Source organism: Pseudonaja textilis, chromosome 18, assembly GCF_049901715.1.
Source record: "Pseudonaja textilis isolate UNSWEBS1 chromosome 18, rPseTex1.2, whole genome shotgun sequence".
Taxonomy (NCBI): Eukaryota; Metazoa; Chordata; class Lepidosauria; order Squamata; family Elapidae; genus Pseudonaja; species Pseudonaja textilis.
In genome coordinates this window covers 848364-874039 of record NC_142007.1, presented here as the reverse complement: position 1 = coordinate 874039, position 25676 = coordinate 848364, and the positions used below count along the sequence as shown (strand labels likewise).

The window sequence follows — 25676 nt, the reverse complement described above, 5'->3', positions numbered from 1 at the left end:
AAAGGAGAGGGGGGGGGAGAAAGGGATTGGCACCTTTTGTATTGCTTTCATTTCTGCTTTTGTGGGGTGTGTGTGTGTGTGTGTGTGTCTAAGGTGGGAGGGGCATGGTCGGTGGGGGGGGTGACATGAGAAACACAGAAAAAGAACCTGAGTCCATCCACTATTTCTTTGGGGGTGACAAGATTTACAATGTCCGCAAATCTGGGGTGCAAAACATCCGCTTTTTGTCCTCCTCTTCTTGTTCAGCCAATCCCCGCCGTCGTTAAGCGGCACGACGGCGGTCCAGCAAATCTGGCCTTCCCCCTTGGCTCTGCCCCATCGAGAAGGCCACCGAAGGGGGAAATCACACGTGACTTTCTGGGATGCTGGAACCGTCATAAGTTCATGCCAGTTGCCAAGCCTCTGAATCTCGACCGTGTGATCCACAGGGATGCCGCAAACGGTCGTTAAGTGGAAATAGCGGCCCTAAGTGGCCTTTTTTCCCCAGTGCAGTTGTAACCTCCCAACAGTCACTAAATGTAGCTGTTTGTAAGGCGTGGACAACCTGTATAAAATTTCCGTTCTGGCTTCGGTGTGTAAACAACTTTGGAAGGACACAAACAGGTGAGGCAGGGAAAGGAGAGCCCAGAGGCAGCTTCCGAATTCAGAAATGTCAGGGGGCACCCAAAGGAACTCCCGTCCTTGAACCCGGACGCCCCCATCTTCCCAGGGGTCCCCAGATCCCCTTCAAGGGACAGGAATGACTGACAGTCTTACTCTTCTTTCCCTTTCTTTTTTTCTTCTTCTTTTCCTCCTCTTCCTCTTCTCCTTCTCTTCTCTTCTTTTCCTCCTCGTCCTCTTCCTCATCTTCTTCTTCTCCTCCTCCTCCTTATTCTTTATTCTTTATTGTTTTATCCCAAAAAGTAAAATAGACAATAACAGTAAATAACTGGACTCCAATCCCTGCAAGCCCCCCCCCCCCCCCCTTTGCAAGAGACTACTAGACAGCCGTTTCGAACAGGATGCGGTAGGTAGGGGGCTGGAGGCTGGGGCTGGACTAGAAGACCTCCAGGCTCCCTGCCCAACCCCGTCGTTCTATAGCAGAAGGAACCAGCAGCGCTGGAGACCCCGGCAGGGCGGCCGCCCCCTCCCCACTGCCCGCCCTCCGAGGTCCGCCCAGGAGGCGGGCGCCTTGCCCGGGCGGAGCCCCGCGCGATCCCCTCCGGCCCGCGTCTCTCAGTCCGGCCCTTCCAGGCATGGAGGCGGAAGCGGCGCACGCCTCGGCTCTCCTGCGCGGCCTGGCAGCGTTGCGCTCGGAGCGGGCGCTGCTGGACGTCACCCTCCTGGCCGGCACCGGCGAGGAGTTCGGGGCGCACCGGGCGGTGCTGGCCGCCGCCTCGGGCTACTTCCGCGCCATGTTCGCCGGCGGCTTGCGCGAAGCCCGGGCGTCCCGGGTGAGGCTGCACGGCGTGGAGCCCGACTGCCTGGCGCTGCTGCTGGACTTCGCCTACACGGGCCAGCTGGGCGCCCTCAGCCCGGGCGGAGGGGCCGAGGAGCCGGAGCCGCCGCCCCCGGCGCCGCAGCCGCAGCTGGCCGAGCGCCTCCTGCGCGCCGCCGACCTGCTCCAGTTCCCGGCCGTCAAAGCCGCCTGCGGAGCCTGGCTGGCCGCCCGGCTGGAGCCCGCCGCCGCGCTGGACCTGCAGGACTTCGGCGAGACCTTCGCCTGCGCCCCGCTGGCCGAAGCCGCCCGCCGCTGCGTCCTGCGCCACGCCGCCGACCCGGAGGGCGAGCTGGGCGCCCAGCTGGAGCGCGTCCCGCTGGCCCGGCTGGTCTCCTACCTGCGCGAGGACGCGCTGCGCGTGCCCAAGGAGGAGGCCGCCTTCGCCCTGGCCCTGCGCTGGGTGCGCGCCGAGCCCGGATCGCGCGCGGGGCTCCTGCCCCAGCTGCTGGCCCACGTGCGGCTGCCCTTCGTGCGGCGCTTCGCCCTCCTGGCGCAGGTCGAGGGGGAGCCGCTGGTGGCCCGCTCCCCGGCTTGCCTGCGCCTGGTGGCCGAGGCGCGGCTCTTCCAGGCGGGCCGCTTGGATCGGCACGAGCGATCGCCCTGCGCCCGGCTCCGCCCTCGCCCCTCCACGGGGCTGGCCGAGCTGCTGGTGGTGCTGGGCGGCTGCGACCGGGATTGCGACGAGCTGGTGACCGTGGATGGCTTCAACCCGCGCACGGGACACTGGCGCTACCTGGCCGAGTTCCCCGACCACCTGGGAGGAGGGTACAGCGCCGTTGCCCTGGGCAACGATGTCTACGTCACCGGTGAGGAGGCAGACCCCCCACTTCTTGCACCCGGGACCCCTGGGCGGGAAGACAAAGGGTTAGGATCGGGCCTGCGCTGGGGAGGCGCTTGGAGGGGGGCAGCGATGCCCTTCTGGGGTTTGGAAAGTGGGAGTTCTAGTTCGGTAATAGGCGGGAAAGCCGGCTGGGTGATTTGGGCCCGGTCACTGGGAGACAGGGAGTTCTAGTCCCATCCTAGGCAGGAAAGCTACCTAAGGTGGGACTCGAACTCACTGACTTCCAGCTGGCTTTCCTGCCTAAGGTGGAACTAGAAACTCCCCGTCTACCGCCTTCCAGCCACCTTGCAGTCGTAACCTGGGACTAGAACTCACCCTCTCCTGGTTTCTAAGCCCGGTGCCTTTCCCGCTAGCCCAAAGCTCTCTGCACCTGCTCTCTGACGGCTCTCCTCCGCAGGCGGCTCCGACGGCTCGCGCCTCTACGACTCCGTCTGGCGCTACAACTCCAGCGTGAACGAGTGGACGGAGGTGTCCCCCATGCTGAAAGCCCGTGAGTACCACAGCTCGGCCGTCTTGGATGGCCTGCTCTACATCGTGGCGGCTGACAGCACCGAGCGTTACGACCACACGCTGGACAGCTGGGAGGTCCTGCAGCCCATGCCCTACCCCATGGACGACTGCTCCACCGTCACCTCCCGCGGGAAGCTCTACGCCACCGGCTCCCTGGCCGGCAAAGAGTCCATGGTCATGCAGTGCTACGACCCGGAGTCGGACCTCTGGACGCTGGTGAACTGTGGGCCTCTGCCCCCTTGGTCCTTCGCCCCCAAGGCGGTCACTCTGGGCGGGCTCATGTACTTCGTCAGGTAATGGGGAGGGTCTCGGATGGGAGAGCTGCAAAAATGACCCCCTTTAGGGCATCAGGACTGGAGAGCAAAGTCCCAAAGCAGCCACTGTATTATATATCCTATTGCATTTATTATAGTATATTGCATTATATTGCATTACTTTATATCGTATTATTACATTAATTATACTATACTATTGCATTGCATTGCATTACAATATTATAGGATAGTATATTATATTGCATTGCATTACATTATATTTATATATTATATTAATTCTACTATTCAATACTATACATTATATAGCATTGCATTGCATTACAATATTATACTATATCATATTGCATTGCATTATATTGTATTGTATTATAGTATATTATATTAATATATTAATTATACTATGCTATATATTATATTGCATTGCATTACAATATATTAGTTTTATTATATTTTTATATTATATTGCATTATAATACAATATTGTATTGTATTGTATTGTATTATCAGTCCAGAAAGTAAATGCAGACAGTTCTCGGCTTACAACGGTTTGTTTAGCGACTGCTCAAATATTACAAGGGCACTGGAAAAGTGACAACCATTTTTTTAGCACTTTTATTACACGGTCGTTAAGTGAATCTGGCTTCCCCATTGACTTGGTTTGCTTCCCCGGGACGCTGCGACCGTCGTAAATAGGAGTCCGTTGCCGAGCGTCCGAAGTTTGATCACGTGGCCAATGGTCGTAAGTGTGAAAAACTGGACCTAAGTCACTTTTCTCAATGCTGTTGTCACTTCAAGTGGTCACTAAATAAACAGTTGTAATTCGAGGACTACCTGTAGTTGAATTCTTTCCACTTATCTGTGGTTGGTCGGCCTCTTCTGCAGTCTCTTAGCCTTAAAAGAACTTTTTCTTTTCCCCAAAATAAAAGGTTGCTAAAAGTAGAACAAAGTTTGCAAAATTAAAGATTTTTACAAGTCCCACGTTCCAGAGGCTATAAAAATAGCGCCTGTTTTCCAGAGGCTCTTAAGGTTATCTGGCTGGCTGGCTGGCGTCTTCCTCCTCGGGAAGAAACCAGCTCGTGAGATATACATATTTTAAAAATATGAGATTATTGCAACTTCTGCAGAGGCTGTATTTTTTTGGGGGAGCCTCCCCCCGAATCAGATGGGGAGAAAAAAGACCCCTTTTTTCTGGGTCCAAAACCTCCTTTTCTGCTTTCGGCAGAAAAGCTCTTGATTTTTTTTTTTTTTTAAATGAGATTATTGCAATTTCTCCCGGCTTTCCGCAGAGGCTGTCTTGCGCATTTTGTGGGGGGGAACCTCCCCCGAATTGGCTGGGGAGAAAAAGCACCCCCTTTTTCTTTTCTGGGGTCCCAAATCTTCGGGCGGACAACATGAGCTGCTTTCGCTGATCGTATCGGCCGCTGGAGGTCCAGGGTTTTAGCCAAAAATGGCCTTTCGGGTGGCGAGGCCTGGAACTCGTCCCCCTTCTTATCGCCAAGATAAGAGCCGTGTTTGCGGACGGCGGATGGCAGGGAGCCTGCTTGGCATTTCCGCACGGTTGGTGTGCAAATGTGGACAGCCCCCCAGCTGCTAAGAGGGCTTTGGCTCCAGGCCCCCCCCCCCGTTTTGTGGGCTCTTGAGACAAACGAGGAACGGATGCCAAAGATATTTTTCTTTCCCAGCACTGAAATTTGCAGCTGGTCCCCGCAGATTTTCTAGCCGCGTAGCTCTCCGGAGCCGGCTATAAAGCATGCTTCGAATTCCTCGCCGAACCCAAGAAAAACGTCCCTGTTGCCAAAAGCAGACGAGGCAAAGTGCCGGTGATCCTTAGACTTTGGACTCTGCAGAATTTCCTCCTGAAAGTTTTTCCAACGGGGGGGAGAAAAAAAGGACCAAATTTCCTGCAAATTTCCCAAATTGACATGGGCTGCATTATTATTATTATTATTATTATTATTATTATTATTATTATTATTATTATTATTATTTAAAAATAGACTTACAAACGTTCATTTAATGACCATCCAAAGTTACAACAGCACTGGAAAAAAGGGACTTTTCACACTTAGGGACGTCACGACCGGGTGATTAAAATCCAGACAACTGGCCAACTCGTATTTATGACGTCGCCGTGTCACGCGATTTCCCTCTGGCCACCTTCCGACAAGCAGCATCCGCGGGATGCTGCTTGACAACCATGTTACTAGCTTAAGAGCTGCAGGGATTCGCTTAGCAACCGTGGCTAAAGAAATCGTAATGTCCACTGAACGAACATCTCAACTTAGCTGCAGAAATGGTGCGACTCCGCTGTGGTCATCGTGAAGGGCCACCTCTAATTTTGGCCTCCTGTTTGTGGCAGCTCCAATAGGTTTGTGTCTCCGGCGTGGAGGTGACAAAACAATTTTTTTCCTCCATCCTCCCTCTCTTCCCCCCCAATTCCTGGGTCGCACCTGTTGCTGTCACACTTGGCGTTTCACAACTGGAGCCGGCCAAAGGAACACACTGTGCTTAACTCACAACTCCTGGCCGACAACTCTTCTGGAAGGTTCTGGGTAAAACGAGGAACAGGCAGAGGAGGGCTGATTTTGCGCAGGGTGCATTTGGGGGTGTTTCATAAGCAGACTGATCTCTAGGGATATTAAGCGGGGCAAACTTGCAAAAAAGGTTTCCTTTCCGTCAAGAAATCTGAAGCTCTGCTTGATAACACCCTAAAATCTAAGATTAATAACAAGGATATTCGGGTACGAGAGCCAGTTGGGTGTTGTGTTTAGGGCGTCAGGCTAGAAATCAGGAGACGGCGAGTTCTAGTCCCGCTTTAGCCATTAATAATTATTATTATCTATTCTTTTTCTTCTCCTGCAGAGACGACTCAGCTGAAGTGGATGTCTACAACCCCACCAAGAATCAATGGGACAAAATCCCTCCGATGCTCCAGGTAGGTAGGGGGTCTTGCAAATTTAAGAGGAGCGGGCTTCAGTTCTCAGAATTAACTTTAACAGCATCAAACAGCAACCTCTGTCTATCCCAGGCCCTTGGGACGGACTCGATAATGATCAAAATTGTCAAATCCACTCTGGCTGATTGTGCGACCGCCCCTCCTAATAACCATTGGCATTGACAAAATCCCCATCAGTCAATTGCGAAAGGCAGCTTGGCTTGGAACAGCTTAAATCCCACGACAAAATTCGTTGTCAATCATGCCTGTCTCTTCCCACATCCTTGGGACGGACTCAACAGCTGGATAAGAACACCAGGTCCAGTCTGAACATCTGGCTGACCATGCAACCAATTGTCATCAATAATAATTTTGGCGCGTTTTCTTTCCTTCCCTCCATTCTAGGTGCACGTCGGAGGAAGCTTGGCCGTCCTAGGAGGCAAACTTTACGTCTCCGGCGGTTACGACAATACTTTTGAACTCTCCAGCACGATTGAATCGTACGATCCCGAGACCCGGAAATGGAGCGTGGCCGGCCAATTGCCAGAGCCCATTTTTTGGCACAACAGTGTCAGTATCTTCCGTCAGTTCATGCCAACGGCTCTGGAGGAAGAGGAGGAGAAGCGGGCTCTGGAAGACCCCTTCGCCCCCAACCCTCCGCGACAAGACCTGCAGGAGCTGCGTTAAGGGGCTCGAGGGGTCGTCGGCTGTTGTGGTTTGTCGGTGGTCCGGTGGGACCCCTCGGGGTTAGAAGGCAGAGGGCACCCCGTTGCCGAAGTGGGTTGGCACACTTGGTCCTGTCCTAGCAGTTCCGCCAATCTCCTCTTTGGCGAATGCGGGAACGGGGTGGCATTGCAGGGTGGTTCCTGAACGATTAATTGGGGGTGGAGGGTGGGCAGAGGTTTTGGGGTTCAGGCACGGGGGTGGAAGAGTGGGGGGAGCCATGAAGGGAAGGTCTTCCATGTGAGAAGGGTCAGAAATGCGGCCTGGGGTGCAAAGCCAAGCCAGAACGTGTCCATTCCCCTTTCTTGGCCTTGGACAGAATTCATAAGTCAAGTTTTCTGTACTGGTAAAAACAAAAAAATCCTCTAAAAATGATATTTTCCCTCCCCTGGGGTTGGGATGGATGACCTCAAGGGGATCCTTCCTAGGTTCTGCTTGTCTGTCGTCACCCAGTCAGGTTGACCAGAGATTCCGTCTTTCGACATGGCATGCCATCCATTCCTTGGTATTTGCTAGGGGTGAGTGGGGGGAATGGATCGTGTTGCCTGTCCTCGCACTGAGTGACGGGGTTGGACTGGATGTCCTTTACGGTGCCCACCCCACCCCCATTTACATTTCTGCCATTCTGCATCTGGAGAGAGAGAGAGAGGCCATAATATTTTGATTTTCCTGGAAGAAATTGCACATTGAGCCAGTGTGCCTTGGAGGCGAAAGGAAAGCCTCGTGTTAATGCTTGGGTCATAAACCATGAATGATGGTTATAAGGCGCGCCAGCTGGAATTGAGCTGCCGTGTAGGATGTGTGAACAGAAAAGCCTGTGTGTGCCAGTTGGCTCAACTGAACCCCATTTTGGGTGTGCCTTAGATTGAGGGGGGAGCCTTGATTTTTTGCCCTATGTGGCGTCACAAGGACCGATCGATTGCATTTTAGGAGTGGATTTTTTGCAAAATTAAAAAAACGCGAATATGGTTTGTGGATCCTCTGCAGGGCAAGGGGATATCCCCAGCAAATTCCCTTCTTCCAGGTAGGATAATCCTGGTTAATTTCATTCACGGTGTGTTTCGTACCAGCCTGGCTTTCTTTACCCAGGCAACAGTCCATTCAATAAACCACAACTAAACCAACTTCCGCTTTAGCAAAATGGCAACCAAGCCAATGTGGTGCCCTTCCGTATTGTTGATCCACTCAGAAATTATTTCAGCTTGTTTTTCCCCACTTGTTAAACTTTGGCAGGAAAAAAAGACATTTTAAATTTACCAAATTAAGGGATTTTTAAAGTTGCTTTAAAAAGAAAAAAAAGGCTGAATTGACACCCTACCTCTGGCATTCATTCCTCAAGAGGACTAGCATCTTGGGAAAAATAAACGATTACCTTTTGTAGTTTTTTTTTTTAAAGACTATTCCCCATGGCCTGTAATCTCTACGATGGGAGAAAAGGATATTTTTATAGACTTTTTAGTTTCTATGCACTGACCCAGAATGGATGAAAACACAGAGACCGAAGCAGCAATGCAGGAGGGGGATGATTTCCTTCTTGCGTTGCTGCTTCGTTCTCCGTTTTACCCATTGCAACTCTGCAATTGCTAAAAAAAAAGAAAAGAAAACCTCCAGATAGTCCTTGACTTACAATGCTTCGCTTAGTGACTGTTCAAAGTTACAAGGGCACTCAAAAAAGCGGCTTATGGCCCGTTTACTTACGACCGCTTGTAGCATTCCCCCGTGAACCCGTGTTCAAAATCCGGACGCTCGGCCCGACTCGTATTTACTTGTATTCTGAGGGCGGGGTCCATCAGTCATTAAGTCGAGGACTATCGCTATTTAAAGACGGGCTAGTTTTTCCGTGCGGCCGTGGCCGTTTCGCGTGGTTCTGCTTTTAATCCCTTCCAATGTATGAGAATAATTTCAAAAGAATGGGAAGAGTTCGCAATCTCCGTTCCTTTTTTTGTATTTATTGAACGTTTTAAATGTAGTCCTTGCACTTGGCCTAATGTACTGTAGATTTCTTTTTCCTTCGAAGCAAAGAATAGTCTGGTTTTTGGTAAAGCTTTCCTTTGAAAGAACTTGAAACGTGCCAAATAAAAGAAATGTGTTTGTTGACTCTGCCGGAATCTGATTGAGGAAAGCGAGAGAGGGAGACGGGAGAGAGAGAGAGAGAGAGGGAGAGGAGAGAAAAGAGAGAGAGAGACCGCAGAGGGGATGTGTTTTGCACGGAGGGGTCTAAATCCCATCCCCGCCGGGTGAAAATTCACAATTTCCAGTTTCTTCTTAAAAGCCTCCGGAGGTGGAGCATCAACAACTTCTAGAGGCAAGTTAATCGATCCGGGATGACAGAATTAACAACATTGGGAGGAGCCTCAGAGGTCGTCTAGTCCAACCCCCTGCCCAAAGGGGGAGGCCCCATGGCCATTCCAGACAAAACGCTTGGTTAATCGTTTATTATGGGGAGCACCCCGCTACATCCCGCAATTGTTCGGGATAGTTATGAGGAAGGTCTGTTCCGTGACTTCAGCGGGGCCCAAATTCTCGGCGGGGCAGAGTCTCTGTCCGGCCGAGAGATCCACGCTGGGGGCGGCGCTCTGGGCCAGGGCCTCCACAATCACCTCCGCAGAGCCCACCTCCAGGACGTTGGGGGCCTGCAGAGCCACAACCACCACTTTCTCGTCCTCGATGACCAGGTTGCGTAGCTTCCTCTGGCGAGGGTTGTAATTCTTCACCCGGTCGTGGATTTCCATGTGGCGTCTCAGGTGAGCCTGGCGGAGGAGAGAGAGAGAGAGAGATGGTGAGGAAGTCAAGCAGGCTTCCGGGGCAAGGAAGGTCCCTAAATTCCAACCACCTCAAGTGTCACCTTCAGGACCCAATTAATACGACTGGAAGGGGCCTCAGAGGTCGTCAGAGGATAACTTTTTTAGCTAAGGGCTTAGGGACACGGGAGGTTTTAGACGACTCCTCCCTGCCTCGAACCGATAAGAAGGCAAAAAAGGAACACACACACACACACACACACAATACCTGCCGTGTGAATTTGTATCCACATTCCGTGCACTCAAACTTCCGCATCCCTTTGTGTCGCCGGACGTGGACTCGCAACTGTTCCACCGCTACGAGGACCAAAAAAAAAAAAATCAATTAAAAATTGGTGTTGGGGTCTCCACCGAGAGTCTCCAAAGAGCGTGCAGGGTCTGGAGTCAGACAGGCCTTCCCTGCTCCTCTTCCGCCCCCTCAAGGAAAGGGTGCCACCAGGTGAGTTTCTGCCTTTGCAGCGCGGGAGAAACGCAGCATGGGTTTCCCCGCTCCAGCCGTTTACCTTTGAACGTTTTCCCGCAGATCTGGCAGAAATGTGGCCGTCCTTCCTGGTGGCGGCTGGCCACGTGCCGGAGGAGCGGACCCCGCTCAGTGAACCGCTGGGCACAAAACTCGCAGCTGAAGGGGCGCTCGCCCGTGTGGGTCCGGTTGTGCTTATCCAGGCTCGCTGCGGACGAGGACAGAAATCAAGGCAATAGATGAACCTGCGGGGCGTGGCTTTGTCTCAACCCTGTGACCGATCTCTTGGGCGTCCTTCCCGGCACAGGTGGGGAGACACCCCACACACACACACGCACCTGATCCTGGTTCATTGTCTCCTTTTAACGACCCGATAAATCTCTTAGGGGTCTTATTTTCGGGGAAACCCGGGACGTCCCTCCGTACCTTGTGTGCGGAAGGTTTTCCCGCAGAGGTGACACTGGAAGGGTTTCTCGCCCGTGTGGGTCCGGAGGTGCATGTTGAGGTTGGCTTTCTGGGTGAAGGCGTGCTGGCAGAACTCGCAGACGTGCGGCCGCTCGTTCCTGGCGGGAGGAGGCAGCGCCCCCGTCAGATAGGCCGCAGCAAGCCAAAGCTCGCCCTTCCCCGCAGCCCGGCGGGCCCGCCCTTCCCCGCCGGCACCTGCCTGTGCTTGGCCTTGACGTGCATTTGCAAGCCGTTCCGGCTGGAGGCCCGGTGGCCGCACTCCTCGCAGACGAAGAGCTTCTCGCCCCGGTGCTTGAAGGCTTCGTGGAAGCTCAGCTCCGTGCGGGAGAGGAAGCATTTGGGGCAGGAGGAGCACTGGAGGAGAAGGGATGGGGAGGGGTGAGGAGGGCGTGGTTGGGGGGGGGGAGGGAGACCCTCCCTTCCTCCTGCCAAGTCTCAGGGGGCTTGTGACACCCCACTGGCGCTTGCTCACCGCGTGGGGCTTGGGGGCCCCGTGCGACTTGATGAGGTGGCTTTGCAGTTCTTTCTTCTGCATGAATTGCTGGATGCAGGAACAGCACTGCAAAACAGGACAGGCCCCGCTCAGTGCCAAGGTGCCCCACCCCCAACAGAGGGAGGGGACAGGGGAGGACTGGAGCTGGTTCCCCCTTCCCTGGCACGCTTCAATTGGGTCACGTTTGGCAATTCCCGGCTTTTCCCAGCAGAATGCAAGACACGCACCCAGCTGGACTCTGCAAGACACGCGTCCGTTTTCACCTACAGCGGTAACGGCCGGGCAGCGTGGGTTGCCGTGCCTGGGGAAGCAATTCCTCAGTGTGGCCACCCGTCACCCCGCTTGCGCCCAGCAACGCTCACGGGCAAGGCAGGCTGGCTCACCTTGTAAGGCATTTCGCCCGTGTGGCTGACCATGTGCAGGCGGAGTTCAACCCGCTTCTTGAAGACCTCTTGACAGACAGAGCAGGTGTGCACCTGGCAGGAGGGGAGGGGGAGACAAGAGAGGTAGAGTCGAGCTGGAACCCCGAACAAGCCTTCTGCCGGGGTTCCGAAGGATGCCCTAATCAAGTCATGAGCCTTGAGCCAAACTTCAAAAGAAACCCAATGATTTATTAGGAGCAGCACGTCAGCACTTTCCCCAAGGGCAGCCGGCTCTGCCCCACGTAATTTACTGCCCACCTATGACCCTGTTTCCCCCTTCCTCCCAGGGTGCTTCATGAATCACATTCTCCAACGGAGGTGCGTCATGAATCACATTCTCCAACGAAGCACCTTCATGACTGGTGCGTCATAAGTCACATTCTCCAACCGAGACTCTGGGGACTACGCCCCTCCAACCGGATCGGTAACCAGGGAGACAGCCTTGGTAAGCTACGCATGGAATGGACTTCTGGTTTTGGATTCCCTTGCTGCTCCTCCAGGGTTTCCTCCTCCCTCCCTATGGCAACTCAAAAGGAGGCCAGGGATGCTTTACGAGTTGGCATCTTCCATCTTACTCCACCAACCTTCCCAACCGTGTGAAACAGCTGGTTTCCTCTTAGCAGGTTCTGGAGAACTTCCGAGACCGGCTTTGAAATAACCCAAGGCCAGCTTTCTTTTTCTAAGAGGATGACTTGGCCAACGGTTGGGCTTCCTACCCACGCAACTACGGGGGCCCCCAAATTGGTGGCTCCCCAAAGTCGGCGACCCTCCTAACTCTCCAACCGGGAAGGAGCTGCCGTTTGGAATACCTGCTCTGACCGGTTCACGCAGTTCCTGGCTTCGTGATCCAGCAGGTTTTCCTTCCGGAAGTAGCACTTCCCGCACTTGGAACATTCAAACGGCTTCTCCCCCGTGTGCTTCCTGCAAGGGGTGGAGGAAAATATTAAAAAATAAAATAAAACGGGGTCGAATTAGCAATGTTGGGCTTTGCTCATTCCAGGGAGCGAGGTTGACCATTGGTCATTCCAGGGAATAACACTGAGCACTGGTCATTCCAGGGAATGAGATTGACCAAGGAGATTGAAGACAGTCTTTCCTAGAAGACTGACTCATCAATGGTCATTCCAAGAAGTGAGGTTGATCACTGGTCATTTCCAGTGAGGAAAGTCGGACATTGGTGGTCATTCCAGGGAACGTGGCTTCACAAAGCACAGATAGCAATACCTCAAACAGGCCAGTGCATCTCCAGCCCAAGCAGCCAGCAACACAGGAGAACCACCCAACGAGAGCAGAGACCCCCACCCCACTTCCCTTCTACAGGTTCCCAGAAGCCTCCTCTTCCTCCTCCCTTCCTCCCCAGACGCCCCAAACTTAACCTGTTGTGGACCTTCAGGTAATATTTGCTCAGGAAAGACTTATGGCAGGTGGGACATTCAACCGGTTCTGCCGTGCCTCGCCGGGGTCTGAGGGCCGCAGCCTTGTGATTGTGCCCGTTTCCGGGTTTTTTGGAGCTGCTGCGAGAGGCTCTGGTTAAGGACGGTCTTTTTCTCGCCCGGGCGCTCTCCTGACCAGGGACGTAATCTTCATCCGTGTCACCTTTTTCCCTTCCTCCACTGAGATCCTCAGAAGGGAGATCGCTCGATCCCAGGAGCTCTGGGGGTCTCCTGCTGGGAAGGAAGAACACGGCTACTTGTGGAATACTAGATTGTCCCAGGACCTCAATGAGGGCTGGTCCCTTGACGAGTCCAAACATTTTTTTAAAAAAATAGGCAGGTGGCACCCCAAATTCCCCACTCTCCAAACCTGCGGCAAACTGCTAATGACTTTCCAAGACCCCCGCACCTTCTCCCCTCCCTCTCCTTCCCCCCCTTCACCCTCCCCCCTGGTTTTCTGGGTCAGGAGCAGACAAGGGCAATTCCTAGAGAGCACCGTTACTCCGCACGCCACCTCGTGACTGGCGCCCGCGTCCTCGGCGGCTTCGTTTTTCAGGGGCCGTTTAAGTTCCTTACATTCCGGGGTATCCTTTACGTCGCCCAGGCGGCTTACAACGTTTGTTTTGGGGAGCCTTTTCAACTTCCCCCGAGGGAGGCCGGGGCCGTCTGGGGGCCCCTGAGCTCCTTTGATGCCCCGGATCCGGGGACTTTCCACGTCCGGCGGGCCAGGAGGCTCAGCCTCGCCAGTCGGCTCCTCCGCCGGCGGAGTGGCGTTGGGATCTCGGTCGACGGGAACTTGGCCGCTCTGCGAGGGGCCGGATGGGAACTCCTGGCACAGCTGGATGGCCTCAGGGACGCAGAGCTCCTTGGCCGTCTCCAGCAGCCGGTCCCGGTTGTCCGGGGTGACGGCCAAGTGGCCGGTGTAGAAGAAGTCAAGGAGGAGGGTGAAGGCCTCCATGAAGGTCTCCGGGAGGGTGACTTTGCGGGAGGCGCCACCATCGGCACCGTACGTGGTTTGGAAGAAGGAGCTGCAGCAGGCCAGGACGCTCCAGTGGGCTTTGAAGACCAGGCTGCCCACGGCCAGGGTGGCATCGCAAAACTGGCCCTTCTGGCGCTGGCGGTTGAGCTCTTGAAGGATTCGCACGCTGTGCTGGGCAAAGGCCCCCTCCATGGCACGCTGGGAGAGAAAGGAGGGGCGGCAGCGTTACTAAAAAACATAATTCCCTCAACACGGTCCAACTATTTACAAAGTGCCTGATGATTCTTGACTCTTGACGAATGTCTCTTTTCTTTTATGTGCACTGAGAGCGTTTGCACCAAGATAAATGTCTTTTCAAAGGCAGGAAGAGAGTTCCCATGCAACGGGGGTGCAACGAATGTGCAAATGGTATGCAATGCTGCCCAGGGGCCGGAAGAAGTGCATGGGTTTTGGAGTCCCACCCGCACCAACTTTAGTACAACTCGGGCTCGGCCTTGAGGGGGGGGGTGTCTTTGCAAAGGGGGTTCCTCGTTCAAGGAGCATGCAATGAGCGTGCAAAAAGGTATGCAAGGGCCGGAAGGGGCGCATGGGTCTTGGAGTCCCACCCCCCACCAACCTCGGTGCAACTCCAGCTCGCCCTGGGGTGTGTGTGTGTGTCAGTCTTTGCAAAGGTAGTCCTAGTTCAATGGGCGTGCAAGGGCCAGCACAGCCTTATGGGTCCTAGAGTCCCACCCCTTCTTACTGCAAACCAGCCCTGCCTGCAGGGATGCCCCCCCATCATCTCCAGCCCGGCACAAAAAGGATCTGCCTGCCCCCTTCCCAGCCCTTTCAGCCAAGTAAAGAGCCCCGCAACCTCCACCCCAGGCGCCCCGGGCTCACCTCGCAAGAGGATCGGATCGCCGCCATCTTGGCCCGGGCAGAGACACGCGTGACGTCACCACCGGAGGGGCGCGGTATGCTAATTACGGGCGGGCCACGCCCCCAACGGCCACGCCCCCGGGCCACGTGCGGGGGAGGGAGAGAGAGAGAGAGAGAGGGAGGCGGTGCACCACGCAGCACATGCTTCCCAGCCAGCCCGTGAATGGGACTGGTGATCCCAGGGGAGGAGGGACTGATTTAGAGAGAGGCGTGGCTTTTGCCCTCTTATTTATTTTTTTTAAAAAATAACATAGCATTTTTAATCTGTTTTTGAGATAAATGGATTTCAACAGTAGAATTTGTGCTGAAGTCTACCCCTCTTAAAATAAGCCTTAAATTTCTGCAGCAGCTTTGCTTAAGGAGGGGAATTCTGGGAGCCGAAGCCCACCCATCCTCAGAAGTCTCTGATAGCCTCCTCTGTGTGATTTCATCTCCTTGAATTGGAACTGCAAGGGGGCAAATGAATATTTAGGAAAGGGTTTCCCCCTCGCATCGTCTAAAAAAATAAACCAATAATCTTCATTTTACTCTTTGCATATCGTTGGGGGGCGGGGGGGGCTTCCTTTTAATTCAACTCGCTAAAACATTCCCGGAAGATGGAAACCTACTGAAGAAGGGGCTCATCTACACTTTCGCAGCTCTATGAGCACCAAAGGAGGAGGAGGAGGGCGGAGAAGGCGTGGCGGGCCGTCCTCTCGCGAGAGTCCTCGAGATTTCGCGAGACCACGGCTGCACCGTCGCTGTGGAGACCTCTTCGTTGCTCCGGCGAGGCTCGGATGGGTCGCCGCCGCCGCCGCTCGGCCGGCCTGAAGCGGCTCCACAACGGGGCACCTCGCCAAGAAACCCCGCCTCCGCTGGAGCTCCCGGCTGAGCCGGCTACCTACGCCGATGCCCACGATGGCCGCGCGGTGGTGCTGCTCCCTGCGAAGGAAGTGGGTGTGGGCGGGGCTATGCAAACGAAACGGGAGGGGTTATGTAAATTTTCTTAGGGGGCGGGGCCTAGCGTGTGTTTACATGCTGCTTAGGCGTCTGGCTGCTATTCGAATGGCAGTTCGCTGTGGGTGGATCTTTGGGGGGCTCCTCCCCTTTTGGGGGGGGGGCTTTAGGTGTCATTTCTGGGCTTGGATCCCCCCCGCCTAAATCCCAAATACAGGCAGTCCTCAAGAGAGCCCCAAAATTCCCATGGCCAAGCAAAACGGTTGTTAAGTGAGTTTTGCCCATTTTACGACCTTGGGCGTTAAGTGAGTCGCCGCTGTTTTTTAAAGTTAGCAACGGGGTTTCTTAAGCGGATCTGGCTTCCCTGCTGACTTTGCTCATTTGGGAAGGTCGCAAAAATGGGACACCCCCCCCGAGACACCACGACCGTCGTAAGTCTGAATCCGTGGCCGAGAGCCCCAGTTTTGATCCACAGGGACGCGCAGGGGTCGTTAAGTGTGAAAAACAATCCAAAGTCGCTTGTTTCAAGCCGTCGTCGTAACCTTGGGTCGCTCAACGAACCGTCGTAAGTCGGGGAACGCCCGCATCGTGTGTCTCTTTCCAACCTCGCTCTGTTTTTCCTCTCCAGACTCTGACCTTTGCTGGGAAATGTCGCCTGACGTGCCTGTATGGATCTGTGCGGGTTTTGGGGTTCACCATCGCTCCGGACCAGCCCCCTTACGACCTCTATTCCCCCCACACCTACTGCGCCCTCACCATCGAAGCCACCAACGGCCTCAGGGACCCGGAAAAATCAGAGAAGGAGATGAAAGTGGAGGCCAGAGCCGTCCTGCGAGCTCACTTTGTGCCCCAGGGTAAGGAGCGCCAGGTGACCAGGTTGGTTTCACGTTGGGCTTCTTTGCTCTTCCGTGTCACACCTTCACTGGGTGGACGAAATAACCGCAGGTGGAGAAGATATCCGGCACGCCTTCGTCCTCCTGTTTCCCGCTTAACAACGATCCTGCGTGTTGGGCTGGGCTGAAAGAGAGAGAGGCTGGCGGAAAGACACCCAGCCGCCTTTCGTGCCTCGAGAGAAACTAGAACTCACCACCCCCTAGTGTCTAGCCCTTGTCTCAACCACTAGACCCGGCTGGCTGTATATGCAATTCTAACAGCAGAACGTAGAGTTGCCTTTTGGTGAGCAAATCAATTGAATGAGTAAATGAAAATAAATCGGTTTTCCTGTCTTTCTTTTTCAGAGGCCAGAGGCCAGCTGCTCAAAAACTTTGGGCCAGGCTGCTCCCTCCTCTTGCTGGAACAGCTGGACACGCCGGAGGCCAAGTTCATTCTCAGCCAGCCGGAATTCGCCAAGATCTTCAGACCGAAAGTGAGTCCCAGGGTGGCCTAAAGACAGCTAAGTCTTCAGTTGCTGTTGCAACAATTTCGAAGGGGGGCTTTAAGCAAAGCTCACTGAAGAACTGAAGAAGCTTCTTGGCTGAGAGGCAAAACCTTTTCCTAAAAAGGAGGAGGAGAAATAGCAAGAAAGTTCAATTTGCCTTTTGGAAAAACCACTTTTGGCATATTGTTTTAGACGTAACGTTGTACGCGTATGAATGAATGATGTGTGTAGATTTGTATGTGTCTGTATAATTTGTAAATCCCTCAGTGACAGACTGAGGTGACCTGCTGCAGAAATCGATAAACGGAAGGGGAGGGAAGGAAGGAAGGAAGAAAAGGGAAGGAAGGATAGATTTTAGACTAGGTTTTTAATTATGGTTATTTTAATTATTTTAATTTTTAAATACTCTTGCAGTGTGATTGTGATGTGGTGTTTGGGGCACTGTGTTGTAGCCTCTTTCAAGTTTCATTGTATTCGTGGGATGCAATGATAATAAAGGTATAAAGGTATTATTCCAAACGAAGGAAGGAGAAAGATTGTGTCTGGAGTGACCGTTGCTCTGGGCAGAGGAGCAAAACGCCAGCATGCCTTCCTCTTGAGTTTTGCCTCGGGGTCCCTTTCACCTCCTCCTCCCCGGCCCCCCTTGCAGGTCCCTTTCGGCTAATCCCCCTCCTCTCTTTCCCTCTCTAGAAGCAACGTATTCCCCCTTTCATTCCAGAGGATACCGTGCTGGCATCGGCCGGCCTGGTGCGGCTGGAGCCCAGCAGCGGCCTGCGGATATCCGAAAGCATGGATTCGGCCATCGGGGAGCTGGTCCGGGCTTGCCAGGGTGGGTAGCTCAGGGACAGCGGGAGCGGGATTGTCTTTAGGAGCAGGTCTTTCTCTCGGGACGGTGACTTCTGGTCAAATATGGCTTAATTAATTGAGCAAAATGTAGAAACCCCAGAAGAAAATAAGAGGAAAACGGGAGCGAAAGAGGAAGGAGGGAAAAAGTGCAGAGAAAAAGGGGGGAAACACTGACTTCCAACTCCTGCTGGTGGATCCCCAGAGATTCCCTGTGCTCTGGATTCCCTTCCCGGGCTGAATTCTTGAATCTTCGCCCCCCCAAATCTCATCCAGGCTCTTTGCTTGCTTGCTTTTTTTTTAGTGGAAGACGAAGGCTGCCCGGTTATCTTAGTTTGCGGCCCGAAAAGCACCGGAAAGTCCACGTTTAACAGATACCTGATGAATCTTTTACTAAACCAGTAAGCGGGGAGGGATCTCCCCCCGTCCCCCGTCCCCCCGGCTGCCTTAATCTCGGTCTGTTGTTTGTTTTGCGTTCCGTTTTTTCTCTTCACTGTTTTTTCTCCCCTTTTAAATTCCAGCCTTCCCTGCCTCGAATACCTGGAATGCGATTTGGGGCAGCCAGAGTTCAACCCACCAGGGTGCATTTCCCTGGTCAATGTGCGGGAGCCCCTTTTGGGTAGGTGCCTTGCGGGATCTTTTTTTAAAAAAAGCTTTAAAAACAAAAAACCCCGCCCTCTTTGCAAAAACAGCCAGAGGAGCTTTTGAGATGAGGAGGAGGACGAGCGGTAGAGGTAAAAGGAGGAACAAAATAAACCACCCCGTGGCTGTCTGCAGATAGTTCTCGACTTAAGACCACAGGGGGACCCACAATTTCTGTTGCTAAGCAGGTTGGTTATTAAGAGAGGGGGAAAAGACAGTAAAGGAGAGAAAGAGACAGACAGACGGAAAGAGACGAGAGAGAGAGAGACACAGAGAGAAATAGGGACACAGAGAAAGAGAGAGAGACAGAGCGACAGAGACAGAAAGAGAGAGAAATACGGACGCAAAGACAGAGAAAGAGAACGAGAGAGAGAGACCGACAGAAAGAGACAGAAAGAGAGAGCGAAATAGGGACACAAAGTGAAAGAGACAAGAGACAGTGACAGAAAGAGAACGAGAGAGAGAGAGAGACAGGAGAAAGAGAGAGAAAGATGAGACAGAAATAGAGAGGGATACAGAGAGAAAGAAAGAGAACAAAAGAGAGGAGAGAGAATAGATAAATTTCACCTGATTTTACCATCTTTTGTACCTCACAACTTAAGCAAATCGCGGCCCTTCTTTAGCTACCATCTCCCAGCCGGCTTCCAACCAGCCAAATCAACGCAGGTTCGCTTAACCGACTGCCAGATTCACTTAACAACTGCTTTTGTTCTACTGAAAAGTCATAAAACGGGACGAGGTTCAACAACAGCCTCGCTTAGCAACAAAAGCCCTGGGCCTCGATCGCGGCCGTTCAGCCGAGGACTTAACCTGCAGAAAACCCTCAATGGGAATTTTAAAAAAAGGGGGGGGGGGAAGTCAGAGGGGGTTTATCTCGAGTTTACCTTCCCACTGGCTCCGAAATCTATGGAATTGACCCTCGGACTGCTGCAATTTTCAGGCCCGCCATTCGCCCAACAGCGGCCCCCTCGCAAAATGGCCTTCTATGGGGACATCTCCTGCGAGCGCGACACGGAGCGCTACCTCGACACGCTGAAATATGTCTTTGGGGGCTACGTGAGAGACGTCCCTCTGCTGATCAACACCATGGGATGGATGAAAGGTAGGTGGCAGTCTGCTAAGCCAGTCTTCGTCCTCCTCCTCCTCCTCCTCCTCCTCCTCCTCCTCCTCCTCCTCTTCTCTTTCTTTTCTTTCTTTCTTTCTTTCTTTCTTTCTTTCTTTCTTTCTTTCTTTCTTTCTTTCTTTCTTTCTTTCTTTCTTTCTTTCTTTCTTCCTTCCTTCCTTCCTTCCTTCCTTCCTTCCTTCTTTCCTTCTTCCTTCTTCCTCCTTTCTTTTTTCTTTCTTCTTTTTCTCTTCTGCTTCTGCTGCCGCATTCTTCCTCTTCCTCCTCTTCTTCCTCCTCCTCCTTTCTACAAACCCCACTCCCTTCTAGCACTGATGATGTACCCTAGCCAGGTCGCGAAACATCCACAAGTAAACCACCCAGCTGAGAGGCAGGAGATGGGCCAAGCAAGACCCTGGCGGTGGGTGATCCATCGTGGTGGGTGGTTTCCATCTCACTCTGGTCCTCCTTCCCCCCCACCCACCCCGCCTCCCAGGGGCCGGCCTGCTGCTGCTGATCGACGTCATCCGCTCGCTGTCGCCCACCCACGTCGTCCAGCTGAGTGCCAAGGACTTAGAAGAGCTGCCTCTGCTTTCGGCCGACTACATCCACACCGCCGCCGGCCTGCACACCCGGGGAAGCCCTCCCTCAAAGGAAACACCCCGGCGGAAGCTGGCAAGGGACCCATGCTCCACAGCCTAGCCATCAGTTGCTGTGTGTCCAGGCAAACTTTCCGGGCGCCGGACTCCCCGGCATTGGGTACGTAGCAGGGAAAGACAGGAGAAATAAAAAAAAGAAAAGAATTCGGAATATGAATAGGGGGGTTTGTTTCCGGCTGCCCTGCCCCGGCTCAATATTTTCTTGATTAAATTTATAAGGGAACAAGGTCCTCCACTTACAGCCATTCGTTCAGTGACCCAAAAAGCAAATGGGGACTAGAATTTCCAATGTTGTTAAGTGTGAGAAAAACAGTCCTGGGGGTGGGAGGGAGGAAGTGATTTTATGAACTGTTTTTCACACTTAACGACAAGGGGAAAGGCCGTTGCGGTCGTAAGAAGAGAGCTGTCTGCCGTTGTCTCGCTGCCCCTATGAGATGGAGAAGCATTTCGCCTTCTACCCTCCCGTACATCTCAGAAAAACTGATAACAGGGGCTCCTCGGGTTGTGACCGTCCGTTTAGCGACATAGTACCGTGTCCCACACTTAACAACCGTCGCAGCATCCCAGTGGTCACACGATCCAGATTCGGATGCTTGGCACAAACGACTCGTATTTACGATGATCTCAGCGTGCCGGAGTTACGTGATTGCCCGTTTTTTGCGATCACCGGGCGGGGCCAACTGAACAACAGCGGAAGAAAGGTCAACCCTAATGGAGGTCTCACTTAGCTTCGGAAACTCCCGGGTCATAAGTCGAGGACCCCCGTCGTTGACCTCCGCTTTGGTCCTTGCAGGCGAACGCACAGCAGTACCCTGAGGAACCTGACTATGGTGGGCTACCTGAGCCAACTACAGCCCCCCGGCCTGGAACCGGTGGTCCCCCTGGCCAGCCTGGTGCCCTATCAGGTGAGGCCCTACCTGGGGAGAACGGGCAGGTGTAGGGAATGGAGGCTCCCTTGCGTTAACCTGAGCAAAGGACTCCCGGTGGCTCCTACAACGTTTTAATCCCAAGAAAGTTAAAAAGTGCTTATAACCTCCCTCCCTTCTAGCACTGATGATGTTACCTAGTTGGGTCATGAAACGCCTGCAAGAAAGCCACCCAGCTCAGAGAGCACCAAGGACCCCACAGTCATTCTCCTCCTCCCATCCTCCTTTTTCTTCTTCCTCCTCTCCCATCCTCCTCTTCCTCCTCTTCTTCCTCTTCCCCTCCTCCTTTTTCTGAGCTACAAATACTCTCTTTTCAGCAATATCCCTGTGCAATTTCCTTTACCTGGCTAACATCTCCCTAAAACTAAATCCCTCCTCCTCCATCTCTGCTACCTGAGGGACTTCCTGAACACCTGAAGATCTCCCTCCCTTCTCGCTTCTCCTCCCTACCCTAAATTCAGATAACTAGTTTGGCCGCGGCTCAATGAGGTAAATTTGCCCGTCACCCAGGCAAAAAATACCGAATTGTCCTGTCTCTCCCGCCCCCCCCGTTTCCCTCTCCCAGGTGCCCTTCAACGCCGTTGCCCTCAAGGTGATCCACGTGGACGTGGCCCCCACCTACGTCTTGTGCTCCCTCAATGCCAGTTGGGTCGGCCTGTGCCACTTGCCGGATCGGCTCCCGTGTAATTCAGAGGGGCCAGTGGTGGTTTTGTCTCAGACGCCCCTCTGCGACTGCCTGGGCTTCGGTAAGTGGGCCTGGTTGCAAGGGGTAGGATTTGAACCGGTGATCGTTTGGCCCTAATCCGCCCTTTATTTCCGAGTTTTGCAGCTCTTAAATTCAGTCTTAAAATCTCCATAATAGTTGGGACAATTTCTGCGTCGTTTTTTTTTTTTTTTAAAAAGACCCCGTTTTGGATCTAACCGCATCCTTTGCTGAATAACCAGAGGACGAAAGCCCCAAATCTTAATTTCTTTTTAAAACAGGGATTGTCCGAGGGGTGGACATGACCAAGAAGCTTTACTACATCCTGACGCCGTTGGCTCCGGAGAGCTTACGCCACGTGAACTGTTTGCTGATCGGCGACGTCGCCGTCCCCAACTGCATCTTTCTGAACCAAGTAAGTGGACGCTGGACCGCTTGGGTAAACGTCAACAGGCAGCAAAGGGCCGATCTCTTTTAATCCCCGCTCGCTGTTGCTGATCTCTTTTAATCCCTCTCGCTGCGCTTTCGTTACGCACGGTAGGGCGCTGCTCCTTGGCCGGCCGGCGGGCGGGGTTGGAGCTCAAAACATCCAACACGCAGCCATGCAGAAGATCCAAGCAAGGGGGTAGAATGTTGAGGATCCCAAATATTGAGGATAGATTTAGGAGGAGGCCTGAAGGGGAGGGTGGCGGGGGGGTTGCGGTCTTAGGACACAGGATCCCGTACGAGGAGGAGGAGGCGTCTCGCACGGTGCCAGTTTGTGCTTCTCGGGGAAAAACCGCGGTCCTCATTCCCACTGCTGCACTGCAAAGAGGTTGTTAGAGCTGCACCCAATTTTATGACCTTTTTTCTCCTGCGGTGGTTAAGCAAATCCCTCTGGTCATTAAGTGAATCAAATGGTCATTAAGGGGTTTTGTCGGGGAGTTTCTCCTTCATTCCGAGTTGCTTCTCTCCTTGAGAAGTTTCCATCCCTGGTTTCTTCTCTTGCCTTCGGGGGCTTTGGAGAAGAGCTTGACCCCCGTTCTTCTTTGGGGCAGCCCCAGAGATCCTGGAAGGCTGCTCTCGTGTTCTGTGGTTAACAACGGAGTTCGAAGGGACCTTGGAGATCCTCTAGTCCAGCCCCCTAGTCAAGCAGGAACCCTTATATCTTCCGGGTCAAATGGTTGTCCAGTCTTTTCTTGAAAACCCCCAATGATGGCGCACTCAAGTTCTGGAGGCCCTTCCGTCCGTCCGTCCGGCTGTCTTTCTGTCATGTATCTTATCTATCTCAGAACCTAGAATCACAGAGCTGGAAGGGACCTTGGAGGTCCTCTAGTCCCACCCCCTGCTCAGGCAGGAGACCCTAGGCCGAATCTCTTCTTAAAAGCCTCCAGGGTTGGAGCAGCCACAACTTCTGGTGGCAAGCAGTTCCACAGGTTAATTGTTCTCCCTGTTAAGGATGTTTCTCCTAAATTCTAGGTTGCTTCTCTCCTTGATTCTTACAGATCATTGCATTGAGATGGTCAGTAGCCTTGGGGGTGGGGGGGACACAAGCTGCCCCATAGCGGCCCACCCAACACCTCTTCCCTGCCAGATAAAATTGTTCCCCAAGGCTCCAAAGCACCGTTTGATACTCCCACATCTCCTGGAATTTCAGAGGCATCTCCTTAAGGACGAGTGTCCCGTAATAGCGTCTACTCCCTTCTCTCCACACCTCCTTTCTCTGTTTCCAGGCCAAGACCGATGGGGAGACCCCATACGTCACCTCGGATTACAACTACACCGTTTCTGGTGCTGGGAAATTAAAAGTTAAGAGGTATCTGCAGAGGAGAGAGCATCGTTGCCCATGAATTCTTCCTCTGGAAGGATTGGTCTCCGGGAATCCTTTCAGCCGGCGTGGTGCCTCCCCTTGGCGAAATGCGCGTCCCTCCCTTCTCCGATGACCTTTTCTTCCTTTTTTTTTTCTTTTCATCGCGATGTTCAAATTAAAACACATTTTGCACAAACCTGGTGGGTATCTGACTGTCCACGTCGGCTTTGGAAGGCTGTGAAATCAAGATTGAAAATCTTAACTCTCTCTCTTTTTTTTATTTTGAACTTTTATTTTATTTTATTTCTATTAAAACACGAAACTCCGAAAAAAGGTTTTTTTACAGAAGCGAGAGGTTTAAAAAATATACATAAAAAGGACACAAAAACGCATAGACATATTACACCCCCTAGTTCGTTACTGACAAAGTCCTTGACTTCTGACCAGAGCGGAGCACCAAATTTCTCTTTTGAAGCGAGCCGTTCGTTGTTTTTAAGTAGATTTTTATTGTGTTTTCCACCAATACAACTCAAATCATCATCGCATTTTCAACAGCGTTTTGACATCTACAAATATTGTGAACTTATAAGTCTTAATGCATTTAATATACAACTATCAATAGCTGTTATCTTTGTCAGTAAACGGATTCTATCTTATATATGTTTTACATATTTACAAATCATGTTCTTAACGTCACAGTTAATCTTCACATCTTAATTCTTATATCTATTCGCTATCCATTCATACCATTAACTGAGAACCCTCTTTTTCGTTTTTAACGTGAGCATATCCGTTGCAGCATATTCCGTTATTTTTTGTTGGACTAATTCCTCAGTTGGGGTTTTTCCACATTTGTGCGAAAGCGATCCATTTGGTAAGTGTTGTTTTGCACGATTTTTTGTTCCCTTGTGCAATCGGCTGCTAAAATTGTGCTCATCGAAGGAGGTGGTGGGTTCGGTGTACGATGCCCAGGACAATAGCGCCACGCTGGGTGTTTGTTTAACGGACAATCCCTTTTATTCTCTCCGTCATCGGAAAAAGGGATTACGTTCCAGCGGCCGGCCGTCTGCCCCGAAGCAAAGAAAACAGAACACGTTGCAGAAACAGCAAAATGACGGTTGAAAATGAGCCAGATCTGGGGAAATTCGCCCCAGGCGCCGTTCCTGGCGCTGGAGGGGCTGCTTGACCCCTCCCTCCATTTTTCCCTCTGGATCACGTGACTCCCTCCCAGTTTCATTCCTTTTTTTGGGGGGGGGACACCTCATGGACAGCCCCATCTATCATGTCTCCTTGGCCCAAAGTCGCCCAGTCGGTTTTAATGCCCGTTGTGGAACTAGAACTCCCAAGTCAGCTTGAACACCCATCGAGGAACTAGAACTCACCGTCTCCTGGGTGATGGGCCCAAAGTCACCCACCTTCCCTCAAGGCCTGAGGCAGAACTAGAACTTGCCTTCTCCTGGTTTCTACCCGGGTGCCTTTTAACTGACCTGGAGCTATTTATCCCATCCTGCTCTCTGTCCACCAGCTGAAATTCCTCCGGTTTGATGGCGCAGGGGAGCAGACTCCACAAGGACCCAAATTCAGCGGGTGTCCACTCTGATTTTTTCCAGCAGGCCGATTCCAAAATCTCTCCATTTCACGGGCGGCTGCCGGCTTTCTCCGACGTACTGCGCGTCTCGAGTGAGGCTGGGTGTAAACGGGCGAAGCCGGAGGGTTGTATGCTGGCTTTATCTACTTTTGTATGCTGGCTTAACTCTGTCTACTTTTGTATGCTGGCTTAACTCTGTCTACTTTTGTATGCTGGCTTGATCTGTCTACTTTTGTATGCTGGCTTAATCTTTCTACTTTTGTATGCTGGCTTACATGCTGGCTTTATCTACTTTTATATGCTGGCTGGTATGCTGGCTTAATCTTTTATATGCTAGCTTGTAGGCTGATTCAATCTGTCTACTTTTTTTGCAAG

The 25676-nt window shown here is 52.7% G+C and overlaps 3 protein-coding genes across 4 annotated transcripts; 2 read left to right on the top strand and 1 right to left on the bottom strand.

The window, feature by feature from the left end:
• Positions 1-153: 153 nt before the first annotated feature.
• KLHL21 (kelch like family member 21) lies at positions 154-8861 on the top strand. Of its 2 annotated transcripts, XM_026720866.2 has the most exons (4): positions 154-2286; positions 2719-3124; positions 5969-6041; positions 6447-8861. In XM_026720866.2, exons 1-4 carry the CDS (start codon positions 1236-1238, stop codon positions 6726-6728), a joined length of 1812 nt encoding a protein of 603 aa, XP_026576651.1. In that variant the 5' UTR covers positions 154-1235; the 3' UTR covers positions 6729-8861. The 2 variants fall into 2 exon arrangements, with proteins under 2 accessions (XP_026576651.1, XP_087771301.1); XM_087915175.1 differs by lacking the exons at positions 5969-6041; positions 6447-8861 and adding an exon at positions 4789-4960.
• Positions 8862-9184: 323 nt separating this feature from the next.
• Positions 9185-14011, bottom strand: ZBTB48 (zinc finger and BTB domain containing 48). Its single transcript, XM_087915174.1, has 10 exons — positions 13341-14011; positions 12782-13056; positions 12215-12326; positions 11367-11459; positions 10963-11049; positions 10690-10844; positions 10452-10588; positions 10069-10233; positions 9774-9862; positions 9185-9514 (listed from the first exon to the last, which is right to left on the bottom strand). Exons 1-10 carry the CDS (start codon positions 14007-14009, stop codon positions 9218-9220), a joined length of 2079 nt encoding a protein of 692 aa, XP_087771300.1. The 5' UTR covers positions 14010-14011; the 3' UTR covers positions 9185-9217.
• A 572-nt stretch (positions 14012-14583) lies between these two features.
• NOL9 (nucleolar protein 9) lies at positions 14584-23910 on the top strand. Its single transcript, XM_026720871.2, is given in 14 exon segments — positions 14584-14745; positions 15374-15667; positions 16300-16525; positions 16910-17037; positions 17740-17878; positions 18197-18293; positions 18414-18511; positions 19475-19636; positions 20133-20319; positions 20321-20395; positions 21089-21200; positions 21787-21967; positions 22206-22339; positions 23637-23910. Coding segments are annotated over 14 exon segments (2112 nt in total). The 3' UTR covers positions 23754-23910.
• The last annotated feature ends 1766 nt before the right edge of the window (positions 23911-25676 follow it).

Excerpts from the sequence above, each read along its gene's own strand:
- KLHL21 (XM_026720866.2), top strand. The coding sequence starts at position 1,236 with ATGGAGGCGGAAGCGGCGCACGCCTCGGCTCTCCTGCGCGGCCTGGCA. Across the intron at positions 2,287-2,718 it reads CAACGATGTCTACGTCACCG|GCGGCTCCGACGGCTCGCGC; the intron begins GTGAGGAGGCAG and ends TCTCCTCCGCAG. Across the intron at positions 6,042-6,446 it reads AAATCCCTCCGATGCTCCAG|GTGCACGTCGGAGGAAGCTT; the intron begins GTAGGTAGGGGG and ends CCTCCATTCTAG.
- ZBTB48 (XM_087915174.1), bottom strand. The coding sequence starts at position 14,009 with ATGGAGGGGGCCTTTGCCCAGCACAGCGTGCGAATCCTTCAAGAGCTC. Across the intron at positions 10,845-10,962 it reads GGGCCCCCAAGCCCCACGCG|TGCTCCTCCTGCCCCAAATG; the intron begins GTGAGCAAGCGC and ends CTTCTCCTCCAG. Across the intron at positions 9,863-10,068 it reads CTGCGGGAAAACGTTCAAAG|CGGTGGAACAGTTGCGAGTC; the intron begins GTAAACGGCTGG and ends TGGTCCTCGTAG.